The 22,757-nt window shown below is 49.3% G+C and overlaps 2 protein-coding genes across 2 annotated transcripts in view; both read right to left on the bottom strand.

Moving 5' to 3' along the window:
• Window positions 1-386: 386 nt before the first annotated feature.
• Window positions 387-6,440, bottom strand: PEX19 (peroxisomal biogenesis factor 19). Its single transcript, XM_007092368.3, has 8 exons — window positions 6,346-6,440; window positions 4,853-4,962; window positions 4,309-4,474; window positions 3,791-3,876; window positions 2,947-3,108; window positions 1,931-2,107; window positions 1,659-1,703; window positions 387-1,493 (listed from the first exon to the last, which is right to left on the bottom strand). Exons 1-8 carry the CDS (start codon window positions 6,413-6,415, stop codon window positions 1,410-1,412), a joined length of 900 nt encoding a protein of 299 aa, XP_007092430.1. The 5' UTR covers window positions 6,416-6,440; the 3' UTR covers window positions 387-1,409.
• A 2,978-nt stretch (window positions 6,441-9,418) lies between these two features.
• COPA (COPI coat complex subunit alpha) overlaps window positions 9,419-22,757 on the bottom strand; it is a 45,098-nt gene continuing 31,759 nt past the window's right edge. Inside the window, exons 18-33 of the mRNA XM_042975630.1 lie at window positions 18,496-18,658; window positions 18,251-18,397; window positions 17,286-17,475; window positions 17,067-17,162; window positions 15,567-15,655; window positions 15,265-15,388; window positions 13,930-14,019; window positions 13,631-13,740; window positions 13,170-13,247; window positions 12,935-13,003; window positions 12,277-12,413; window positions 11,851-12,037; window positions 11,657-11,767; window positions 11,170-11,331; window positions 10,347-10,541; window positions 9,419-10,062 (exon numbers count right to left, since the gene is read on the bottom strand). Coding sequence (XP_042831564.1) covers window positions 10,003-10,062; window positions 10,347-10,541; window positions 11,170-11,331; window positions 11,657-11,767; window positions 11,851-12,037; window positions 12,277-12,413; window positions 12,935-13,003; window positions 13,170-13,247; window positions 13,631-13,740; window positions 13,930-14,019; window positions 15,265-15,388; window positions 15,567-15,655; window positions 17,067-17,162; window positions 17,286-17,475; window positions 18,251-18,397; window positions 18,496-18,658 — 2,008 coding nt within the window. The 3' untranslated portion in view covers window positions 9,419-10,002. The remainder of the gene's footprint in view (window positions 10,063-10,346; window positions 10,542-11,169; window positions 11,332-11,656; window positions 11,768-11,850; window positions 12,038-12,276; window positions 12,414-12,934; window positions 13,004-13,169; window positions 13,248-13,630; window positions 13,741-13,929; window positions 14,020-15,264; window positions 15,389-15,566; window positions 15,656-17,066; window positions 17,163-17,285; window positions 17,476-18,250; window positions 18,398-18,495; window positions 18,659-22,757) is intronic.

Raw genomic sequence — 22,757 nt, 5'->3', positions numbered from 1 at the left:
ACCAGAGTATCCACTAACACATGGCAGCCAAGGTCCATAGATGCAGTGGTTCCCAAAGAGAAGGGCAAGATCAACTCAAAATAACAATGATAATAGAAATAATTTTTAAAACGTTAATAATATATTGCTAACGATAATAAAAATGTGAAACCTTAGGATACAACACCAACTGAAGGGCTTCCCAGATTGGAACACCCAGAGGCAACGAGGCAAGATGGCCATCCAGCGTCCTTGGCCAACCGAGGGGCAGCCTCAGCTGGGGAAGGGGGCGGTGGTAGAACCAGCACTGCAATGGTATGAACTGGTCTGCAAACATTCCTCACGCTGCAGCTTACAGAAGCCGAGGAAGATCACAGAAAGACCTGAACGAAAAACAGGCCACACTCCTCAATCAGAATATTTATTAGTCAAGAGAAAGGACCCGAGCTGCACCCCACTCCCATTCCCAAGTCACCTGCTTAATCAAGGGACAGGATTCAGAGAAATCAGAGGTCTCAAATAAGCCAGAACACATCTGGGGAAGAACGGTCTTTCATTTCCTAGACCTGACACTGTAATTATGTACGTTTTCCAGGGAGGAGGCCAATCAGAGTAGTGGATGGCCCTTCCTTGTCACAGCTTGGGTGCAGAGAAGGGCTGGGATAAACAGGTATTTAAAAAGAGAGAAGAGGAGGAGAGGCAGGGGCACAGGAAGGTCAAGGGCTGGGTTCACCCAGATCACACAGCGTCATACAAAGACCCAAGCTGGTGACTTGAGTTCTCAAACTACACCAGGGACCTGGAGGCTCAGCACCTGGCGAGAGGAGAATCCCAGGGCTTCTCTTTCAACCCTACTGTGATCAGAGGCAAAAGCCCCTACTTCCTTTCCCTCCACGGAATTCCCAACGGTCTGTCTGAAGGCAAGAGGACACGGTGACAGACCGAGAGCCCCAGCCCAGGCTGAATTTCTCCCCATTCATTTCCAAAGGCTCTTCCCAAAAGAACTAGAGAGATACGGAGCCCCAGGACTCTGTCTCTGCTCCCCAGTCCCAGAGAGGGAGTAGAGACAAGGCACAAAGACCCTGGATGTAAAAGTGAACATCGGTGTGGCCATATATAACATTAGTTGGGAGGGGGAAGAAGGGCATGCCCCCAAAGGGATGCTTTCCTTCACCTGGTAGGTAGCTGGGCCTTTGCTAGCAGCAGCAACCACAACGGATAGGGTTCACAGAAACGGCCCGCACAACAGGCCTTATTACCAGAAAGACAGAGTAAGAGCCTCAGCTGGTATGGCACGATCTCAGCTGGGATGACAGAGGGCAGTGGGCAGACTGCTTTTGCAGACGACACTCCTGCCTCGGCTCCCAGTGGTTCTGCTGACTCCAGATGTTCCCCATGGCTGGGAATCAGGGCCGAACGCGTGTTGTGTTTCACATGATCAGACACTGTTCGCCATTGGCACCTGGTGGGCCTGACAGATTGAGGGCATCCAGGTCAAAGTTGAGGCCAGGAGGCTGGAGAAGAGACGGAGGGACTGAGATTACTGCTCTTACCTCAAGCGACAGCTTTTGAAGGTGCGTCCCCAGTGGCCACAGCGATCACCTCAAGTGGAATCATTCGAGACTACAGAATTCCAGAAACTTGGGCTCAGGTTCAAATCTAAGAGAAGATATACTCACCATCTCCCCAGCCAGCTCTTTTGGAGGATGGCCCAAATCCTGTAGCTGGAAAGTAAGAGGAACTTGAGAAGGAGAGAATCCCACGAAACGGCAGTCCGAAAGAAGTATCTGAGCCACTGTCTCTCTCCTTTCTCCTGGGGACCAGGCTACGTGGCCTCTCTCGTGCTCCCTCCTCCACCTGGGTTTGGCAGTGTGGCCTCCTTCCCAGATACCCGCTCCACCGAACACACACCCAGCAGCACCGGGGGGCAGGTGGCAAGAGGAGGCCTCACCTGCTGCATGAGATCCAGCACCATCTCAAAACGAGCCTTCTGAGTGGCCTCGCTGTCTGTGGGGGTCTCGGCCTCAAACTGCTCACATATCTTGCCCATGACACTATGTTGTTCCTGATATTTTTCAAACTGCTCTGGAGGAAGAGACCCCCGGTGACTCTGCAACCATTCTGGATACTAAAGAAAGGGAGAACGGGTGCAGAAGAATTAATGGACAGTGGATAGGAAGGGCAATAAAATCTGAAAAGCAATAAGATGCGAAGGGGGAGGGGACACAGGGGAAGTCAAAACTAAAGACGTCAGTAGCACTGACTCCAACCACGTCACCTGGCTGTGCCAGCATTTACAGTTACCAGAGGACGGCACACTTCTTCTGTGAAGAGCCAGACAGTAAATATTTTAGCCTTTATGGGCCATGTGTGATCTCTCTGTCACATGTTCTTTCCTTTGTCTGTTCTGATTTTACAACCTTTATAAACGTCAAGAGCCACTCTTCGCTTGACAGTTGGATTCGGTGCACCCGGACCCCAGTCTGCTGCCTCCTGGTCTCCACTGTCCACTTCACTCTTGACCGCATGTTGCACCGTGTCGTTGAAAAGCTTCTGTTCCTGTGTTTTGTTTCTTTAGTGAAACTGTAAGCTCTTTGACAGCAAGGACCATCTTTTACACTATCTTAAATTGTTTCTAGCATAAAGCCAGTAAATCATCGTCAGAGAAATGACTGGTAAGAGATACAAGAAAGGGTTGATCAGACAACAGCCTCGAACCAGTTTACAGAAAACCAGAGCTGAAGAGCCTCCCCTTCTACCTTAAGCATCTTCAGTGGGGTACGTTTATTCCCAAAGACACAGCTCCTCCCCACTCTCCTGTTCCAAATAGACAAAGGAGAAAAGAGCAGAGAGATTGTGCACTCGAGTTACTCCAGCTCTGTAGGCTCGAGGCAGACAAGGAAGCCCACAGGCGTCGTCGACACAGTGGAAAATGAGGAGGAAAGGCAGAAACAGAAGTTCACAAACCTTTTCTGTAATCTCCTTCAGTGATGGGTACAACACGTCCTTGGACAGTAGGTTCTGCATGATACTCTGCATGATGGGGAGGATGTTCCCTTCCCCATCCCCTTCTTCCATGCCCAGCCCTTCCATGGCCTTGGTCAGTTCCTCCTCTGACATGCCTGAGTTCTAGAAAGGACAGGAGAGAGGTGAGCAAATACAGATGGTCCGACTTAAGACCACTTTTCAGTTTTAGATGGTGTGAAGAGGATGTACATTCAGTAGAAACTTTACTTCCAATTTTCAATTTGGATCCTTGACCGGGGCTAGCGATATGCAGATGATACTCCCTCGAGATGCCACGGTGGCCGTGGCTCCCAGGCAGTCACGTGATCACCAGGATCAACAACTGATAACACTGACAACCATTCTGTCCCCACGTAACCGTTGTGTTTTCTACTTTCAGGACAGCATTCACTAAATTACACGGGATACTCAACACTTTACTAGGAAATAGGCTTGGTGTTGGGTGATTTTGCAGACCCACAGGCTAACGTAAGTATTCTAAACACACTCAAGGTAGGTGCGGCTAAGCTGTGATGTTTGGTAGGGTAGGTGTATTAAATGCATTTTCAACTTGTGGTATTTCCAACTTATGGTGGATTGGCCAGGATGTGACCCCATCGTAAGCTGAAGACAGTGCCTTCTTGGGATGCTTAGCACCCTTTCAAGTGGGAAAGAACTATTTAAACTTGCCAGCAGCAAAACAGTGTGGCAGGGACAGACTTCAGATGCTACCCAAGAGAGTCTGTCTTTTTGCTGATGTGTCTGACGGGCTCTCGTGGCCCCTGCCCCTACCCCTTCCCCTCACCTGAAGATCAGTGGCATTTTTGGCGAGTCCACTGAGTGTCTCCTTCAGGCAAGATGTAAATTCTTGTTGGGAGGTTGCATCACTGCCTAGGAAAGATCGAGAAAGGCCAAGTCTTTTGGATTTTTACTGTCTGCTTCCCCAGACTGCGCTGGTTATCAGCTTGGATACGCAGCATTTACTGGTGAGTCACTAGCACTCCAAACCTCTGAATCCTCCGTGGTCACCTTCATAGTCACTTTCACAGATCTACTCGAACCGGGTGTCACTTTGTTCTCCACGAAGACACCCACAACACTATGACCTTTAAAATGGTCAGTTTTCAGTAATCTTTTCTGTAACTTTTCAGCCTCGCCCCCTTGCATGACGCAGTGTCCCCGTCCCTCCTCCCATCTCCTGGTCCCACCCGATGGCCGTGATATGATGAGTGCTGTCAGCTTGACTAAGAGTGCTCTCTGTGCGCAACAGACACTGTGGAGGTCTGTTCAGGGGTCTCCAGCCCCCCAGGGCCGCCTCCTCACCCACTCTCCCGGCAGCCTCTGAGAGCTTTTGGAACTGCTCCACCAGATGGGGCTCTTCCTCAGCCAACTCCTTCATGGCCTTCTCGAATTCTGCAGTGGCTTGGGAAGCCAGCTCGCTGTCGAACAGTTCTTGGAAAAACTTCTCTTGGGAGGCGAAGAGGGCATCCTGCAGCGAAGGGGGGGGGGGGGGGGGGCCAAAATGCATCTCTTACTTGGCCCCCACCGACAGAAGCCACAGGCAGGGGCTCTGGGAAATGCAGTGCTGCCCTCCTGCCCACCTCCACTGGACATTCTAACTACCTCTTTTCAGGAGGACAGTAAGAAAGGCACCGGGCCACTGAGGGAAGGGTATAGGGTGGCATTCCCAAACCAACCTTTTAAATCTGCCGTCTCTTCGAAGCACTTCCTCAAGATCCCACCACTCCATCCTCAGGGTCAGGCCAGGCCCCCTCCCCCCAATCCACTCCAGCCCACAGGGGCCTGCCCCACCTCTGCTTGCAGGTGCTTGCCCACCCCCCCCCCCTTAAGAGGGTGGAATTTATACTTTGGCAGTGTCTCCTGGCGATCTCTTCTGGGGCCCCGAAGCATCAGGGGCCGTGGTGGTAGGAGGGGGTGCTGGGGAGGGTTTGGCCTTATCGAAATCATCAAGAGCACCTTCAGAGACAAGAGACATAGTGTGTGTGTTGGGGACGGATGAGGATTCAAGGCTTGGTGGGGGGGGTGCGGGGTAAGTTCTGGGCACAGCATTACGAGAACAGTCTTTCAAAGTGCCATCTCCCTTTTAAGTGTCCCTCTCCTGGCCCACCCCTCAATAAGCTGCCCACTTCCCTCTTCATTACCCAATTTATTGTGATCAAAGAGGAAGAAATCCCTAAAGGTGGAAGAGGCGTCTCTCTCATAGCAGGAAAGAGAGACTTAAAAGCTCTGCAAAGACATCTCCATCTACGCAGTGACTTCCTTGCCACATTCTACCGATTCCCCAGAAATCCCACACCAATATCCGACGAGAGCAGAGAACACAGGTGTCCTTAAACTCCTGAACTCACTCTGGAGCCCTCGAGGGCGTAATTTTTGGCAAGAAAGCAAAAGCCACAAGACGTTCCACCCCGCTTCCCGTGGGTCCTGGTACTCGCACAGACTGAGGGATAGCACGGGTTCAGCCCTCCCTGGGCAAAGTTCCTAGAGCTTCCTCTGGCCTCATCTCCGCAGATAACTATGTGCCAATCCACAGAGTCACTTGGCACTCCTCACCGTTTCTGTTCATCCTTCTGCCTGCCCACGTCTCTGTGACTGGGCAAGAGACAAAACATATTCACCTCTGCTCTAAAAACCTGAGTCCTCCCCACCAATCGGCTTGCTGGGCTTAGCGGGAGGACACTGGCCCCACTGTGGGCAAGAAACCAACAGAAGAGCGGAGGGCGGGGAAGAAAAGAACATCCAGCCTCCTTCAGGAGGGTGAGCTGTCTCCCTCTAAAGCCCTCTCCCCCTCAGTTTTTCAGAGTAATGGAGGGGAGTCGGCTTGAGCTGTCTGACACGGTGAAAGTACTGGAATGGGGCCCGGGGAGGGAAAGGTGAAAGGCTTGGCGAGAGGAAAAAAGCGGGGAGAGGGCAGCGCACAGAAGGCCGCGCCAAGGGCTGGTCGACCCTTAAGGCGAGCAGTCGGTTCGCAGCCCACCAAAGACCGAAAACAGCCGCTGGCGGGAAGGAAGTTAGGTTAACAAGAACTTGCTCACCGAAACCTAGGGGAGTTCGGTGCCGGATCGTGAAACACCGTCCGGCGGGCTACTGCTTCCCCTCCGGCAGGGAGATCAACGGTCTGAGACGCTCTGGGGCCCAACGTGGGCTCCCGAGCTCCCGCCGCGGAGGAAGGAGAGGGTGACCCAGAGATTTTCTTCGGAGTCACAGGCAGACCCTCTGCCCCCGGCCAACCTCTGGAAAGCCTCTCCCGCTCCGCCCCCGATATCTCGGGCGCAGTTTGCCCCGGAATGAGCCCTTACAACCGCCCACCGTCGGGCCTTCCCCTTTACGAGTTCTTACTTTCCAGAAGCTCTTCCAATTCCCGGTCCGCGTCGGCCCCAGCACCACAAGCCTCCTCAGCGGCGGCCATCTTGCTACCTCCGGCTTGCCGTAGGAGGCGGGGCTTCGCGGCGTCCGTGCCTCGGCTCCGCCCCGCGCCCCTCCCCTTGTCCTCGTGCAACCAGTAGTAGTGCAGGCCGGGCCGGAGCCGCCATTTTTAAAGGGACAGGAAGCTCTGTGGGTTGGGTTTTGTTTTTTTTTTCTTTCTCGCCAGGAACCGTTGAACTAACGGAGTGAAACTCACTGTGAAATTCTACCAGGTTACTGATTAGCCCGGCTTCCTTTATTTCAACTTCTCGCGTTATCCAGAGAAGAGGCTCTTTCATCATATGCTTCTCAACACTTAGCACTCTCTGACATTCTATTGATTTTACTTCCTTGTTTACACTGGCCCCCCAGGCACTGCGTGGAATTTGAACACCCAGCGGGCGAGGACTGCCATCCGTGGTCTTCACTGATGTAAGCTCAGCTCCTAGGCGAGGGCCTACAACCCCGCTGGCGCTCACTGGCCACTCGCAGCCCTCCCGGACCCTGATGAGGCACACTTCACCGCGGGATCCGGCGGCTGTCTCTCATTTCCTATTCTCCGACAGGGTTGCCAGAATGAAGGACACAGGACTAGGAGCTTAGTTAGAGCACAGGGTGCGTTGGAGCAATTCAGGCAGAAAAAGCAAGTCTGGAACCTCGGACTGAGCCAGAGGACCATTCATCGTGGTAGCTATAGACCTACCTTCCCCGAACCATCCCCTTTTCTCCATATAGAACCCAACCTCTAATCCAGTGAAGCGGGGGGGGGGGGGGGGGGGGGGGGGGGAGGCTCGGTAAAAGACAACTCCAGACACCCCTTCCCTCCTCCGGGATGGTTCTCCTCTTCAGATGGGTCAGAGCTGCCTCCCACGCAAATCTGTGTTAGCATTTAGAGCGCACCCACTGTTGTGCAGGATCCTGTGCGGGGCACAACCCAGGAGAGTGACACAGATGGGACCAGCCCCTGCTGTAAAAGAGCTGCCTGAGGATTAGGCTGGAGGTAGGATGAGACTGAGAGGTACACACAGTAAGGATGATACAAGGCAAATGTTTTCACAGAAGGGTCAAGCGCTATAAAGCTTAAAAGGGAGAAATCACATCTGAGTGAAGTCACTTAAGGCGCTCGGGTGGCTCAGCCGTTTGAGCGTCTGAGTTTGGCCCAGTTTGGCTCACAGTTCATGAGTTCAAGCCCCGCATGGGACTCCTGCCGTCAGCGGCAGAGTCCCCTCTTTCCGCCCCTCCCCCACTCACGTTTTCTCTCGAAAGTAAACATTAAAAACAAAACAACACTAAACTAAATGAAGTCACTTCATGGCTTCCGTCCTTAGCTTCCTAAACGCACACTTGAGTACCGTGTCGGGTACCAGATTAGGTACTCTTTCCGGCACAGATAGGGCACAGGGTTTGTAAATCATACCTGTGCAAACCGTACTGTGTTCTTCCAGACACAAGTGGTGAGGAGAAAACATTCTGAACTGAAAGTCAGAAGACTTAAGTCCCAGTCCCAATTCCGTAACTAAGTACTTTTTTTTTTTTTTAACATTTATTTATTTTTGAGACGGAGAAAGACAGAGCATGAATGGGGGAGGGTCAGAGAGAGGGAGACACAGAATCTGAAACAGGCTCCAGGCTCTGAGCTGTCAGCACAGAGCCTGACGCGGGGCTTGAACTCACGGACCGCGCGATCATGACCTGAGCCGAAGTCGGCCGCTGAACCGACTGAGCCACCCAGGCGCCCCCGTAACTAAGTACTTTTGTTCAAAACCCTTTATCACTCTAGGCCTCAGATTAAAGTTCTTTTCAATTCTAAGCTTCTATAACCTAATCCTTCTCTGATTAACCGCTTTCTCCCCAACACCTGTTATTCCAGGCTTTCTCATTTAACTCCAACCCACTTACATGTATGTCTCCAATAGGACTATAGTTATATCAAGCACATATTATAGGTATTTCGCCTGGCTTTATACTATTATGTTAATATAAACAAGGTAATAAGAAAAATACTGGAGGTAAAAAAAAAAAAAAAAAGAAAAATACTGCAGGTAACTGGAGAGAACTACGATGGAGTTGAAACATGGTTTGTCCTTTGCATCATCTCTTAAACTTGCTTCTGCTTTTCTATCCTTACTAGTGTGATACTCCTAGCACCTCCTTTCCATATTTATTCACCTCCTGCCTAATGTATAGTGAAAGCTGTTGCCAAACCTTATTTTACAGCATTTTTAAAATGTTTATTTATTTTTGAGAGAGAAACAGAGTGAGAGTGGGAAAGGGACAGAGAGAGGGGGAGACACGGAGTCCAAAGCAGGCTCCAGGCTCTGAGCTATCAGCCCAACGTGGGGTTCGAACCCACAAACCGTGAGATCACGACCTGAGCTGAAGCCGGATGCTTAACCGACTGAGCCACCCAGGCGCCCCTGAAACGGAGTTTAAAATGAAAAGTACAAACTGTAATCAAAAACACAGCATGCCAATCTACCCAGTGTAGTCTTAGCACACGACAAGCAAAACCCTGTATTGCCAATGTAACCGCTGTAACATGTGTATTACCTGTAAAACGTCTAGAACAGTGAGAAGTACCCGGTAGGTGCTCAGTAAGTACTGGCTATAACTAGCAAAAGGGGAAAGGTTGCTGTCAGTAACGGAACAGGGGAGCTACTTGCTATGTTCTCACAGTTTAATATATCCTATGAAAAAAATGTATTTTTTAAAAAGACAGTGGGTGTTTATTACTTTTGTAATTAAAAAAAAGATATCGGGGTGCCTGGGTGGCTCAGTCCGTTGAGCGTCCAACTTCGGCTCAGGTCACAACCTCACGGTTTGTGGGTTCAAGCCCTGGGTCGGGCTCTGCACTGACAATGTGGAACCTGGAGCCTACTTCGGATTCTCTGTCTCACTCTCTGTACGTAAAAAAAAAGAAGAAGAAAAAAAAGACATCTGCTTTGGTGGGGCAGCTACATAAAGTAGGAACGTGAGAGTGTCCAGGAAACAAATGGAGCCACAAAACTGTCATAGAAATTTACTTTATTAAGTGTGAGAAACAAACACAAGAACAATGGCTATAAAGAACAAACCAATGAAAAGTGATGTGCATTCTTGGGAAACCAGTTTCTTCTCAGACTTTTGAGTTCCTGGGCACACACAGGGTACCTGCCTGGGAGTTCACATGCCCAAGGAAAACGGCGTGGGGGGGGGATGGCTAAGAGTCTGCTGTGGCTGAGTAAAAGTTACGGCCTTATTTATCACATCCGGCTTCCATCCAAAAGAAAGATACAAAGGTGGTGGGGAGGGAAAAGATAAACACTGAAGGAATGCAGTAGGCAAAGTTTCATCACGGAACTTTCATCTGTTCCTTGAGCGATCTAAGCTGGGAGGGAGATCACCACAACTGTAGTCACCTCGACAAGACGACAGAGAGGTCTAGACATTTTGATTAACCATAGAAGAGGAGAAAGGGACATTAAGTTTTAGGGCAGGACAGCTCAATGTCGATAATTTGAAGGGCAGCTGAGGAAGAAAGAAGTTAGGATATAGAGATTGGTTCTCTAGAGGAAAATACGGTGTTTGACCCTGCACGCACCAGAGGGAGCCTCAGCGGAACTGCAGAGGACTGATCCTTAAACCGATGACATCTTTGCCAATCTCTGTCACCTGTGGAAAAGGAAACAGGGAAAAGTTAGAGAATCTGCGAGGGTGCACAGCCCAGAAAGCTTACTCCCTCCACTCCTCAGTGAGTACAGCAGAGTATGTGGTTAAGATCTGTTACTGCTCAGTAAACAGCAATGGGGAGAAGCTCTAGTTTTCTTTAGTATCACTGTCTCAAGGAGCTAGAGGCAAAAACGGAAGAAAAAAAAACCCAACATGCTTCTTTCTATCTTCTCTTTCTTTCCTCTTCCCTCCAGATCCTGGATGTCTTTCTAGAGGACAGTACTTACTGTAGTGACCTTGCAGACTTGACCCTTGAACTCAGGGGAATAGCAGGCCCCACTGAGTGGACATTTCTCCACTGGCTTCCCACGGTAGATGGGCCGGTAAGACGCAGCACAGATGTCAAAGGGGTTGTGCATGTCGTAGCTGAGCTGGCAGGCGTCTGTGGGGTTCTTCTCACACGCAGACAGAATTTTGCGGGTCTAAGGGAGGGAAGGAGTATTTTATTTAAGAGGACTGAAAGCTGCACGTCACAACTCACCACGGTTCAGTAACTTCCTTGACTCGAGATGCCATTGTACCGAGTGAACGAGTATGTCCTTTTGGACAAGACACACGTGAAGGGGTCACAACTACGACCACTCCTGCTGCATCAGGATCTCCCCTTCTCAGTATCAGTGGTTCCACGGATCTAAACCCACAGTCCTCCACCAAGCCTGGAGATTATCAGAGCCAGGACTCAAAGGGTTAAAACTGGCTTGCACCGCCCAGGAGGAATGCCTTCAGAGACCCCAAGTAACGGGACCTGTGTGCGGAGGTTAGCAGCGGTGGGAACGGGTAGCAGAGCTCAGGGACGGGAAGGCGGAGCTCTTCTAGGTGGCAGGTCACTCTACACCTGTGCCTTGTCTGAAGGAGTTACGAGTTCGCTTTCCAAGAACAAAAGGAAGCACCCTTGCCACTAAGTAAAGAGAAGACGGCATTCGGTTGCCTCCTTCTGTTGAATGTTGTTAATCAGTGCTTTGTTTTTAGAGGCAAAGGCCTTGGCTTCTACTCCCTCCATGTGAGAGCCGGTCTGGTCCCTTTATGCCTGAGGAAGGAGTTCCCATCTACCTGTTGAGCCACCTCTGGCTTGGGCCCAAGTTCCAACAGGCGCCGAGCAAAGGTGGCAGCCGTCTTAAAGTTCTTGAGCTTGAAGAAGAGGTTGAGGGCCGTGCGCAGCACCAGGATCATGTGCACAGGCTGCAGGTTGGAGTGGGTGAAATAGGCTGCCATCTGGTGGACGGAGAGGGGGACACATGCCAGGCTGATGGTACAGCAGACATAGGTCATTTATAGGCTGCGGCCCACGCAATAAACACAACACAAAGCAAACGAAAACGGGGCTGACTACGAGGCAGAGCGATCTTCTGCCCCCGGGGTGTGAAGGACTAATGGAATGAAGAAGCGGAGAAAAACACACCCTCTCCTCAGGGAAGTAGGCCCAAACTTCTCTTACTCCCCAGACTGAAATGTGGGTTTGGACTTTAAGAATTCAGACCTAATGGAGGCTGAAGGGGCGGACCTCTCTGCACTGTGCAGAGGCCCAGAGAGATCGTACCTCGCAGATGCGCTTCTGCTGTTCCAGAGTCTCTTTGGGCAGCTTCTTTCTTTCTATCTCCATGGACAGGCCCACGATGTACTCACGGCAAATGGTGATAAGCTGCTGGGCCTTGAGAGAGGGGCAAAGCAAGGTCACGGCACAGAGGCAAGACCGTGAGGGTGCCCGGGGCTAGGTGGGCTACCCCCTCCTACCTCCGCAATCTCCTGCTTATTGTCCACGACGAGGAGGGGCACACTGAGTAAAATGGCACGGAATTTCTCCACGGCCTCCTCGAACTTGCCAACTGTGGTGAGCTGGTAGCATAGCTGTAGCCGCTGAATGAGGTCATTGAGCCTCAGGCCCACGGCTGGCACGCCATTCTTCAGCCCCGCATCCTTCCTGGAAGTTTGGAAAAGTAGGAAGAAAAAGGGATAACCCGGAATCCGCTAGACTCAAAGGGGAAACAGGTGGGGGAACTGGACGCGGATGTATAAACCAAACCTCACAGAGTGTCGAGCCCAAGTTCCTTCCTACTAGGAAACCTCCCCTCTGGGACGACCATTAACTGTCCCTCAGGCTATCATCTGAAATATCCACCCCACGTGGAAGACACAGAAGCCAGGAGCAAGGGGCCTTACCAATTGCGATTAGGGTAGCCATACATGGAGGGCAGGCAGGGCAGAGCCTGATAGGTGGTGCGGCCTCGGGCGTAGGTCTGTAGGAACAGTTGCTTGTAGGGACCAAACTGGGTCACCCCCACCTGGTCGTGAAGGAGCTAGAATACAAGAGGAAAGAAATATAAAAATTGGGACCTTGCCACTGCAAAACTAGCTAACCTTGGGCAAGGTACTTAACTTCTCTGTACTTGTTTCCTCATCAGTAAATTATACTTAATTATAGGGCCTACCTCGTTTAGTAATACCTATAAAGCATTCAGGATAGTGCCTGCCACACAGTATGTCAATGTTAGCGGTTGTTGCATTTGTAGTTACTGGAGTTACTGCTGTTGCTATCGTAACATATTGTAACATACCCGCTCCTGAGGGGGCGCTAACTTACTGATGTGAGCCAGAAAGCAGACTATAAATGGGTGGGAGATGGCTGGAAAGATCCACCCGGTAGAAGAAGGCCTTAGGAGGCTACCTTCCCTAGGCAAGACCGGGGTTTCCACGATAAATGCACGCCTCTGCCCTCGTGCATAGGTTAATTTCCATTTGGTTAAGAGGAGTCAACCGTCTCCCTGGGGACCCCGGGCGAGAAACACTCCGCAAGAGCCAACGTTACTCTAAGACTTACCCGCATGGCTGTTTCAAAAGAGCCTGCCAGGATGTGATCGACTGGAAGCTGAGAGTTATTGCACCAGATCTAACAAGAAACAGAAAACCCAAGCCAACTGAAACACAGCCCCTTCTCTTTCCAAAGTACCCTCCCCTGTACCTAGAGCAGAAGAGTAGCCACATTCTTTACACACGAGTCCAGCAGAGCCAGCTCAGAAACATTCATGCCCGCAGGGTGGCGCTTCCCTGCTCACCTGAGTTGGGCTGGTTCCCTTGGTGGGAGGCACAAAGAACCCGTCGTCAGCACCCCCGGCTGCCCCAGGGGGTACATCCTAAGAGAAAAAACATCAGTCATCCATAAGCTATTCAAGCACTTTGTTCTGATAAGTCTAAACACAGTCCTTGACCTTGCTCCCAGCCTCGACCGGGGAGGAAGGGGCGGGGGGCACTAGTGGGAGAAGACCCTCAAAACAGGGGCAGCTTCACCAGTAACAAAACGATAAACCAAAAGCTCCAATTCAGACGACAAAGCTTGCTGCCTTTTCATAAGCTGCTGTTGCTGCAGCCTGACCGGCTGATGGGAGATAAGCATCAGGTCGGGAGGATCTACACCCCCTCCCTTCTGGGGGCCTCGGGACGGGTGGGGGGCAGTATGGCCACCGGCTTTCACAGGGAGACCCAGAGGGAGCCTCCCTGGGGCGAGAACCCCACACACCAGCTCAGGAGGGAGCTCCAGGTCCTCTTCCACATCCCAGCCGCCTCCTTCTTCCTGTCCCCTGCCAAGAGCGTCATCCCCCAGGCCATCCGTAGCCTCCACAAACCCATCTGTAAGGAAAATCCAGGCTCAAAGCGGATTTGCAGTGACGGAATTTTAGCACGAAGAAAGCCCAAAGCTGGGATCCTTGTCGGTTCCGCGGTCTGGAAGCCTGCAGAACCGCCCCACGGCCCAGCCCCCACCCGTCGCCCCACCCCAGGCCACCCATCCTGCCAGGAGACCCCCAGAAGAACTCTCACCTTCATCCAGCTGCAGCTCCGCATCCTCTCCCCAGCCTTCGGTACCAACGGTGTCAATGTCAATATCAGCAGCCAGGGCTCCTCCCTTGCCTACAGACAGAGGAACACAAAGGAGCTGGTTATAGCCAGGCAAGTCTGAGATCCGGCCTCTTCTGCAAGCAAGCTGCGTCCTTACAAAAGCAGATGCCACGCCTCTGTCCACTGAGTATTTTTATTATTTACTTCTGCAGTACAGACGCTATGCTACCTTGCAGCAGGTTTCAAAAAGAGAGGAAGTGGAAGAGAGATGGGAACAACTGGCCTTGCTGACACCAAACACCACCCCCTGAACCGTTTTTTACTTAGCAACTCCTGGAGTCTCCTGCCGAGATCTCTAAGTTACTGCCACTCCAGCGTGTGCAGGGCACGGGGACACAGGGTAGGTCAGAGACGGAGGAGAGGGCGGGGCTGGGCACAAAATGCCCTGGGGTCCATCTAGGCTGTCCGCCAGGAAAAATAAGCCAGCAGACATCTCCAAAACAACAGGAGCAGGTAAGGGTGGGAGTGGGGGACGGTGGTAGCACACATCTGCAAACGCCCACGGGACAGAATCTGAGATTGCTGCTTCGGTGCCTTAACACTGTCCCTCACGAATGATGAGATACTGAGCAGGACTGACCACACAGACGCTAAAACCTGAGGAAACGCACCCACGTGGTCACAGTGGCTGCCCGAGGCCTGGACTAAGACAACTCTCTTTTCTCCCCCTATTTTCCAAATTCTAATCATCTCATATACTCTTATTTAATTTTTAAAACATGGGATGTCTAGGTGGCTTAGTCGGTTAAGCTCAGGTCTTGGTCTTGGGGTTGTGAGTTCAAGCCCCACATTGGGTTCCACACTGGGTATGGAGCCTGCCTCTCTCTCTATTTATTAATCCATACATACATCGATCTATTTATTAATACATACATACATATATACATAAACACAGGGCGCCTGGGCGACTCAGTGGGTTAAAAGCATCCGACTCTTGATTTCAGCTCAGGTAACGATCTCACAGTTGCTGAGTTCCAGCCCCAAGTCAGGCTCTGCGCTGATAGCACGGAGCCTGCCTGGGATTCTCTGTCTCCCTCTCTCTCTGCCCTTCCCTTGCATGCTCGCTCGCTCTCTCTCTCTCTCTCTCTCTCCGTCCCTCCCTCCCTCAAAAATAAACAAACATTAAAAAAACCAAAAAAACGTACCACAGCTCAGACTGGCGTGTCACTGCTCCAGAGCGGAGGGTGCTCTGGAGGACAGCTCTTCACAACACAAACACACGACAACAAAAACACTATAGGAGGGGGGGGCACTTACCCTTGCCGGCAATGGAGCCTTCAAAGAAGCCTTTGGATACAGTCAGTAACGGCCAATTGGTATCCAATGGCATGATAGGTGCAGGCGGCTGGAGCAGCTTGGCATTAGGGTCAATGTCTGGGATCTGAAAGGCAGAAGGTTAAAAGCAAACATGTGGGGAAGTTTACAGAGCCTCCTTTGACCTCATTTATTCCTCTGCCTCCCCTGCTAACCAGATGGGAGAGTGACACTTGTGGGTTTAAACTGTCCCCCGATCTCAGAGTTAATTCTGTAATCAGACGCTCACGTAAATAAAAACTTACTGTCTCCTTCTCTGGGTCAAATGTCTCCTTCAGGCTCTCGGCTTCTTCATCTAAGCCATGAGTAGCAGCTGTGAGATAGGCCAGGGACTCTGTAGAGAAAACAGACTTTGTGGTAGAGGGTCCAAGATGTCCCCCGGCGGTCTCTGCCTCCTGGTATTCAAGCCTGTGCACCATCCCCTCCCCTAAACCGTGGAATGGACTTAACTTGCTTCCAACAAACAGGACGTGGCAGAAGCCACGGAATACCACTTCCAAGATTGGGATACAAAGAGCGGGGCCTCCACCTGGATGCCATTGCCTGCTCTGAGGGAAGCCAGCTGCCGTGTCGCAAACTGCCCTACGGAGACGCCTGTGTGGCAGAAGGTTGACATTTCCCAGCCATCAGCCCGCAAGGACCGGAGGACTGCCTGCAGCCATGCAGGGAGCGTGGGAAGGGATCCTCCCCACTTGAGCCGGAGACATCCGCAGTCTTGGCCAACACCCTACCCTGATGCAGACTCCTGACACACAGTGAGCCAGAGGTACCCAGCTAAGCCACGCTGTAAACTGAGGTAACGTGCATTTGTTGCTCTAAGCTGCTCAACTCTAGGGTAATTGGCCACACGGCGGCAAGTGACTGATGTACTCGCTTATCCTTAAGCTCTAGCATCGATGCTGACAAGAACCTGGGAATCGTCCCTGACTCCAATCCTCACACCCCACATCCAGCCCTTCAACAGATCACATTGTTTCCACCCGCGCAAGACATGCTGAGTCTGACCCCTTCACTCCTTAGCACCGTCATCCAAATCACATCTTCCTTGTTTCTTGGCGTATCTCAAATGCTAGCACTGTGCTTGGTACATAGTGGGTTCTCAGAAAATTCCCTTTGAGAATATATAAACAAGTAAATAAGAGGGCACCTGGGTGGCTGTGGCTCAGTCAGCTGAACGTCCGACTCTTGGTTTCAGCTCAGGTCCTGATCTCAGTTCAGGGGTTCAAGCCCCACGCTGGACTCCACGCTAACAGCACACAGCCTGCTTGGGATTCTCAATCTCTCCCCCTCTCTCTGCCCTTCCCCACTCGCACGCACGCACGTGCTCTCTCTCTCAAAATAAATAAATAAACTTGAAAAAACACGACTATAACAAATTAAGTGAATGAGTAAAACCTCCAGACTTGAAGTAAAAAAAAAAAACAAGAAACAAAAAACTCTAACAACCTCTAACCAACTATATTTACTAGAGTATCTGCTTCAGGACCTTTTAAAACCTCCTAACCTCCTAGTTCCTCCTGACTATTAACTGTTTTCCTAAGAGTGCTTGGACAGACTGAATATTCTGGCTGTACCTCCCTTTGGCCCTGAAGCATGCCTTCTGAGCATGGTAGGAGCATGCTGTCTCTTCTGGAAAAATGCACAACAAAGGGAAATACCTCACCACTATACGTGGGTAACTCACCACGAAGAGAAAATACTTTCTAAGCCGCAAAGGAGCTGGTGAGTCCCGCATGCTTACTTACTCTGCCCACAGTTCTTCAGGATCCGCACCCGCTCAGACACGTCACCCAGGTAGAGTGCATTCTGATAATGGCCACTCATGTCCTTTCGGATCTCAGCTGCATCAAGTCAGTAAGACACCAGGTTAGGTCTTCTTTCCGAAGTTCCCTCTCTCCTCCCCTCTACCTGCCTTCACCTTCCCTCAAGGCCCCCACTCCCCACCCTTAGCTTCTGGGGCTCACCAATCTTCATCATCTTGCGAAGTTTCTCCAGGTTGCCAGTGATAAGGTACAAGAAAGAAAGTTTGTCGAAGTTTTTGGTGCGTTGATAACACATTTCCACAATCTGGTGGTTCCCCTGTAGCAAGGCCACTTCTCCCAGCTTTTCCCAGCAGTTCTTGTCATCCAGTGCTTTGGCTGCTTCCAGAGCAATCTAAAGAACCCCCAGGGTCAGAGGTCACAGGTTGGCGGGTACCTTGACTCAAAACCAGGGACCATGGTCGAAGTATCCGCCTCTGCATAAATCTCCCACAGACTCTCTACACTTGCAATCACGCCTACCATTCAGTCTAATTCTACTGAAAATCCTATCCCCAAACAGGATCCCTTTGGCTCCACGGAGAGAAGAATCCCATCGCACATCCTCCTCCTCAGAAATTTACTCTGACAAACAAAATCATTTCCTAGCAGTTGCTGACTCCACAGGGTCAATTCTTGCTTAGCTACCTTATTTTCCACCTGCTAGGTCTAAAGATCTCCGGGGGCTTTAGAAAAGATAAGAAGTAATAAGGGAGTTCAGAACCAGAGAGTCAACGTACCTAAGCCACCTCCCCATTTAAAAATAATGCCTGTACATCTAGGTCCCAATACTTCCTAAGGCCCTGTTCATCTGAGCAGCCAATCGGCAAGTAAAAGGTGAAGGAAATGAGAACTTGCAGAGTCCCTGCCGTGTTGCTCCTACGCTAGAGGCTACTGGATTCAGAGTAACGGACAGTGAGGACGGTAGCATTGCCGTGGCGGAAGCAGAGGCAGCAAGTAGCAGAGACGGGCAAGCCGCAACAGGAAGACAGCTCCATCTGACGACCGGACCACCTCAGACTCCATCCTCCCCGCTGAAGAGGCAAGCCCGGAATATGCCCTCACACCGCAGCCCGCACCCTCTCACGTTCTCTGTGACGACGCGGGGCTCAGGACCCCGTCCCCCTCACCTCGATGTTCCCACACTCCAGTGCCAGGCTAAAGCGAGTTTTCTCGTCCTTGACGAAATGCAAGGCCACCTCAGGGTAGCCCTTCTTCTGGAGGTAAGCGATGATAGACTGGCCAACTAGTTTCGCATTTCTCACCATGTGCAGCACCTAGACGTGTGGGGTGCGGCAGGGCAGGAAGGAGACATGACTCAGGGAGAAAGCAGTGCTGCCCTCTCGCACCCCTAGGGGGCCCTCTTGTTTCGTACCTCATCATATTTTCTGTTGATCAGGGCCAGCTTGAACTTGAACTCCGTGGGATCAATGGTGAGCACCCGAGGACGACACTCCCTATCCAGGCAATACACATTGTTGCCCTTCACCCGCGTGACATAGATGGGTAAATCCAGAGTTCGGATGATCCCGTAGTCCCTGCAAACAGGAGTCAGCGGATTCAACCTTCGGCGAGCGAGGGGGAAAATCTAGCCTGGGAGGACATGGAGCAAGCCTAGGACACGACTTTGGATCTTCTCGCTGCTCTTCTGCCAAGTGCCATTTGCACAGCGGTATAGACAGGAAGTGGTTCAAAAGAGAGCAGAGCTAAATGCCACGTTTACTGCTTTTATTCTTCTGTATGAAGCGGGAAAAGATAGGGCCGATGGTCTGATCTTTCCTCATAAGCTATTACTCTGGGAGCTAACAGACACGGCTGCAGGAATCAGGCCTGAAAGTTAAATCTTAAGTTCTGACGTACAATCACTGGGCCACTAGGGGCAGCTGAAGTCTCTCCCTGCAGCTACAGGTGGAAGTGGAAGAGAGGGAGATGTGAAGTCTGACACACACGAGAAACGGTAAAAGACAAAAATAATTTTAAACTGAACGCAAATTAAAAATGTATAATCTAGGGCGTTAAGTGCACATACTGCATTAGAAGAAACGCTGAAAACTAATGAGCTCTATACAAATACATTGGAAAATTAATAAATACAATAAAAATAAGCCAGCAACTCAAAAATTTGTTCCTTTACAAGTTAAACCAGAGTATACTTCGAAAAAAGAAGCCAATCATAAAATTAAGAAATAGAAAAAAGAAACAAAATACAGAAGTTCAAGAAAGGCAAAAGCTAAATAAAATTCATAAACCTCTTATGAGTCATAGAGAAGATGTGGTTTATACTACTTGGCAATGAGAAAGAATGAAATCCTGCCATTTGTAGCAACTTGGATGGAACTGGAGGGTATTATGCTAAGTGAAATAAGTCAGGCAGAGAAAGATAGATATCATATGTTTTCACTCATATGTGGAACCTGAGAAACTTAACAGAAGACCATGGGGGAGGGGAAGGGGAAAAAAAATAGTTACAAACAGAGAGGGAGGGAGGCAAACCGTAAGAGGCTCTTAAATACAGAGAACGAACTGAGGGTTGATGGGGGAGGCAGTGGGAGAGGGAAAAATGGGGGATGGACATCGAGGAGGGCCCTTGTTGGGATGAGCCCTAAGTGTTATATGTAAGCGATGAACCGTGGGAACCTACCCCCAAAACCAAGAGCACATTTTATATACTGTATGTTAGGCAATGTGACAATAAATTACATATTAAAAAAAAATAAAAAATAAAAAATAAACCTTTTGTGACTCTAATTAAGAAGAAAAGACAAAATGGCCAAAATAGGAATGAAAAAGGGGATATTCTTAGAGCTCCTGCAGGATGAGGGTGGGCGTAAACTTTTTTAAATGAGCAAATTCCAAGAAAAGTAAAATTTACCAAAACTGACTAAAAACAAATAGAAAACCCCGACAGTCCTATAACTGTTACACAAGATAAACTGAAACTGAGTCACAAAAAATCCTCCTATAAAAGAAAGTCCTAGGATGGGGGCTTCACTGGATGACTTCACTGGCAAATTCTACCCAATATTCCAGGAAGAATTAAACCCAATCTTATTACAAACTCACTAAGAGAACAGAAGAAGGTATATTATTTTCCTTATTTTATGAAATTTGCGCAACCTCAATACCAAAACCTGGCAAAGACAGAAAGAAAAAGGGAAGTCGTAGACCAATCTCATTTATATATATACGTGGATGCAAAAACCCAAAACAAAATATTAGCAAACTAAAACTAGCAGTATCAGGAAAGGGTAAAACATCATAACCAAGTTAGATCTGTATCAAGAATACAATGTTGGTCTCGTATTTTTAAAAAATCAATTTAATTCACTACACTAATCAACAAAAGGAGAAAAATCCTAGGACTACCTCGGTATACGCAGTAAAAAAAATTTTATGTAATAAAATTCAGTATTTATCTGAGATACAGGACAGACATCCCTTGATAAGTAGAAGCTATCTCTAAAGAAATCTACAGCAAGCTTAGGTAATGCCAATACACTGAAAGCTTGCCCTTTAAATTGGGACCAAGACGAAAAAGTCTACTTTCATCATGTGTATTCGACACTATGTTGGAGATCCTGGTCAGTGCAGCAAGACAAGGAAAATACAAGAAAGTATAAGTACTGGAAAAGAAGAAACAAACGGTCAATTACCCACAGATGCTATGATTACTTACAAAAATAAGGCAAATTACTAGAAATCAAAGTCTAATAAGATCTCTGAAATCAATTTAGAAACTTAATTATATTTCTAAATATCATCAGAACTTAGAAAGTTAAATTTTTGAATGGATAGTTTCCACTAAATTTTTTTAATGTTTATTTTTTGAGAGAGCGAGCAAGCAAGCGAGCACAAACAGGGAGGGGCAGAGAGAGAGGGAGACACAGAATCTGAAACAGGTTCCAGGCTCTGAGCTGTCAGCACAGAGCCCGATGCGGGGCTCGAACTCACGGACTGCGAGATCATGACCTGAGCTGAAGTCAGCCGCTTAACCGACTGAGCCACCCGGGCGCCCCAGAAGGTTAAATTTTAAATGGATAGTTTCCATTAAATTTTTTAATGTTTATTTTTTGAGAGAGCGAGCGAACGAGCGAGCACAAACAGGGGAGGGGCAGAGAGAGAGGGAGACACAGAATCTAAAGCAGGTTCCAGGCTCTGAGCTGTCAGCACAGAGCCTGACATGGGGCTCGAACGCGCGAATCGTGTGAGATCATGACCTAAGCTGAAGTCAGACGCTCAACCGAGTGAGCCACCCAGGCGCCCCATATCCATCCATTTACAAATAGCGCTGAAAACTGCCAAGTGCCTAAAATAATCTAACTAAAGAAATCCAAGATCTCTATGGAGAAAATTCTAAAAACTTTACTGAAAGATGTTCCGGAAGACCTAAATAAATTAAAAAAAAAATTTTTTTTAAGTTTATTTATTTTGAAAGAGAGTGTGTGCAGGAAGGATAGAGAGAGAGGGAGAGAGAGAGAATTCCAAGCAGTCTCCACACTGTCAGTGTGAGGTGCCAGATGCGGGGCTTGACCTCACGAACCCGTGAGATCATGATTTGAGCCAAATTTAAGAGTTGGAGTCCTGCATTGGGCTCTGTGCTGGCAGCATGCAGCGTGCTTGGGATTCTTTCTGTGTCGCTCTCTTTCTCTCAAAATAAATTAAAAAAAAAAAAAAGTGGATGCTTAACCAACTAAGCCACCCCAGTGACCCGATAATTTTTTTTTAGAGGGAGAAGAGTGCTAAGGCAGGGAAGAGGGGCAAAGGGGGAGAGAAATTCTCAAGTAGTCTCCATACTCAGCGTGGAGCCTGATATGGGGCTTGATCTCACGACCCTTGAATCAGTCCTGAGCCAAAATCAAAAGTTTGACACAACCAACTGAGCCACCCAGGCGCCCCACAAAAGACCTAAATAAATGAAGAGTTACTACACCATGTTCACAGACCAGGAAATTTAATATTGCGAAGATGTCAATTACGTCCAAAACAATAAACGCCCTCAATGCAATCCCAACTGAAATCACAATAGGGCTTTTTGTTTGTTTTATTTCGCATGGAATTTCACAAGCTGATTCTAAAACTTATACTTTAAGGCAAAAACGTTTCGAAAACTTGCCCTTTCAAGGCAAAATTAATTAGAAAATAGCCTATAACTTAAAAGAAAAATAAAAGTAGGAAAGATCTGAGAATCTGCTCTAGCATGTGGGAAGACCCCTAAAGCACAGACCCCAGAAAACAGGTCCTTGCATTTCTGTAAACATGATTTACGTGTGACAAGGAAGGCACTGCAGAACTAGGGGGAAAGGCTGGTCTGTTCAAATGATGTTGGGACAGCTGAGCCTGAAACTGAGCCCCCTCACAGCCCCTCACACCACACACAAATATCAACTTTAGGAAGATCACAGCCCTAGGTATGAAAAACAAAAGTATAGGGGTGCCTGGGTGGCGCAGGTCATGATCTCATGGTTCATGAGCTCAAGCCCCACCTCGGGCTCTGAGCTGACAGTGTGGAGCCTGCTTCAGATTCTCAATCAATTTCTCTCTCTCTCTCTCTCTGTTCCTCCCCTACTTGTGTGCTCTCGTGCTCTCTCACAATAAATTAATAAACTTTAAAAAAAAGGGGAAAAGAAAACGAAAAAA

The sequence above is a fragment of the Panthera tigris genome, chromosome F3 (assembly GCF_018350195.1).
Source record: "Panthera tigris isolate Pti1 chromosome F3, P.tigris_Pti1_mat1.1, whole genome shotgun sequence".
Lineage (NCBI taxonomy): Eukaryota > Metazoa > Chordata > Mammalia > Carnivora > Felidae > Panthera > Panthera tigris.
Note: the sequence above shows the minus strand (reverse complement) of the source record. Positions and strands in the feature narration are given on the sequence as shown.

Excerpts from the sequence above, each read along its gene's own strand:
- PEX19 (XM_007092368.3), bottom strand. The coding sequence starts at position 6,415 with ATGGCCGCCGCTGAGGAGGCTTGTGGTGCTGGGGCCGACGCGGACCGG. Across the intron at positions 3,877-4,308 it reads AGAGGCTGCCGGGAGAGTGG|GCAGTGATGCAACCTCCCAA; the intron begins GTGAGGAGGCGG and ends GATCTTTCCTAG. Across the intron at positions 1,704-1,930 it reads TGCTGGATCTCATGCAGCAG|CTACAGGATTTGGGCCATCC; the intron begins GTGAGGCCTCCT and ends CTTACTTTCCAG.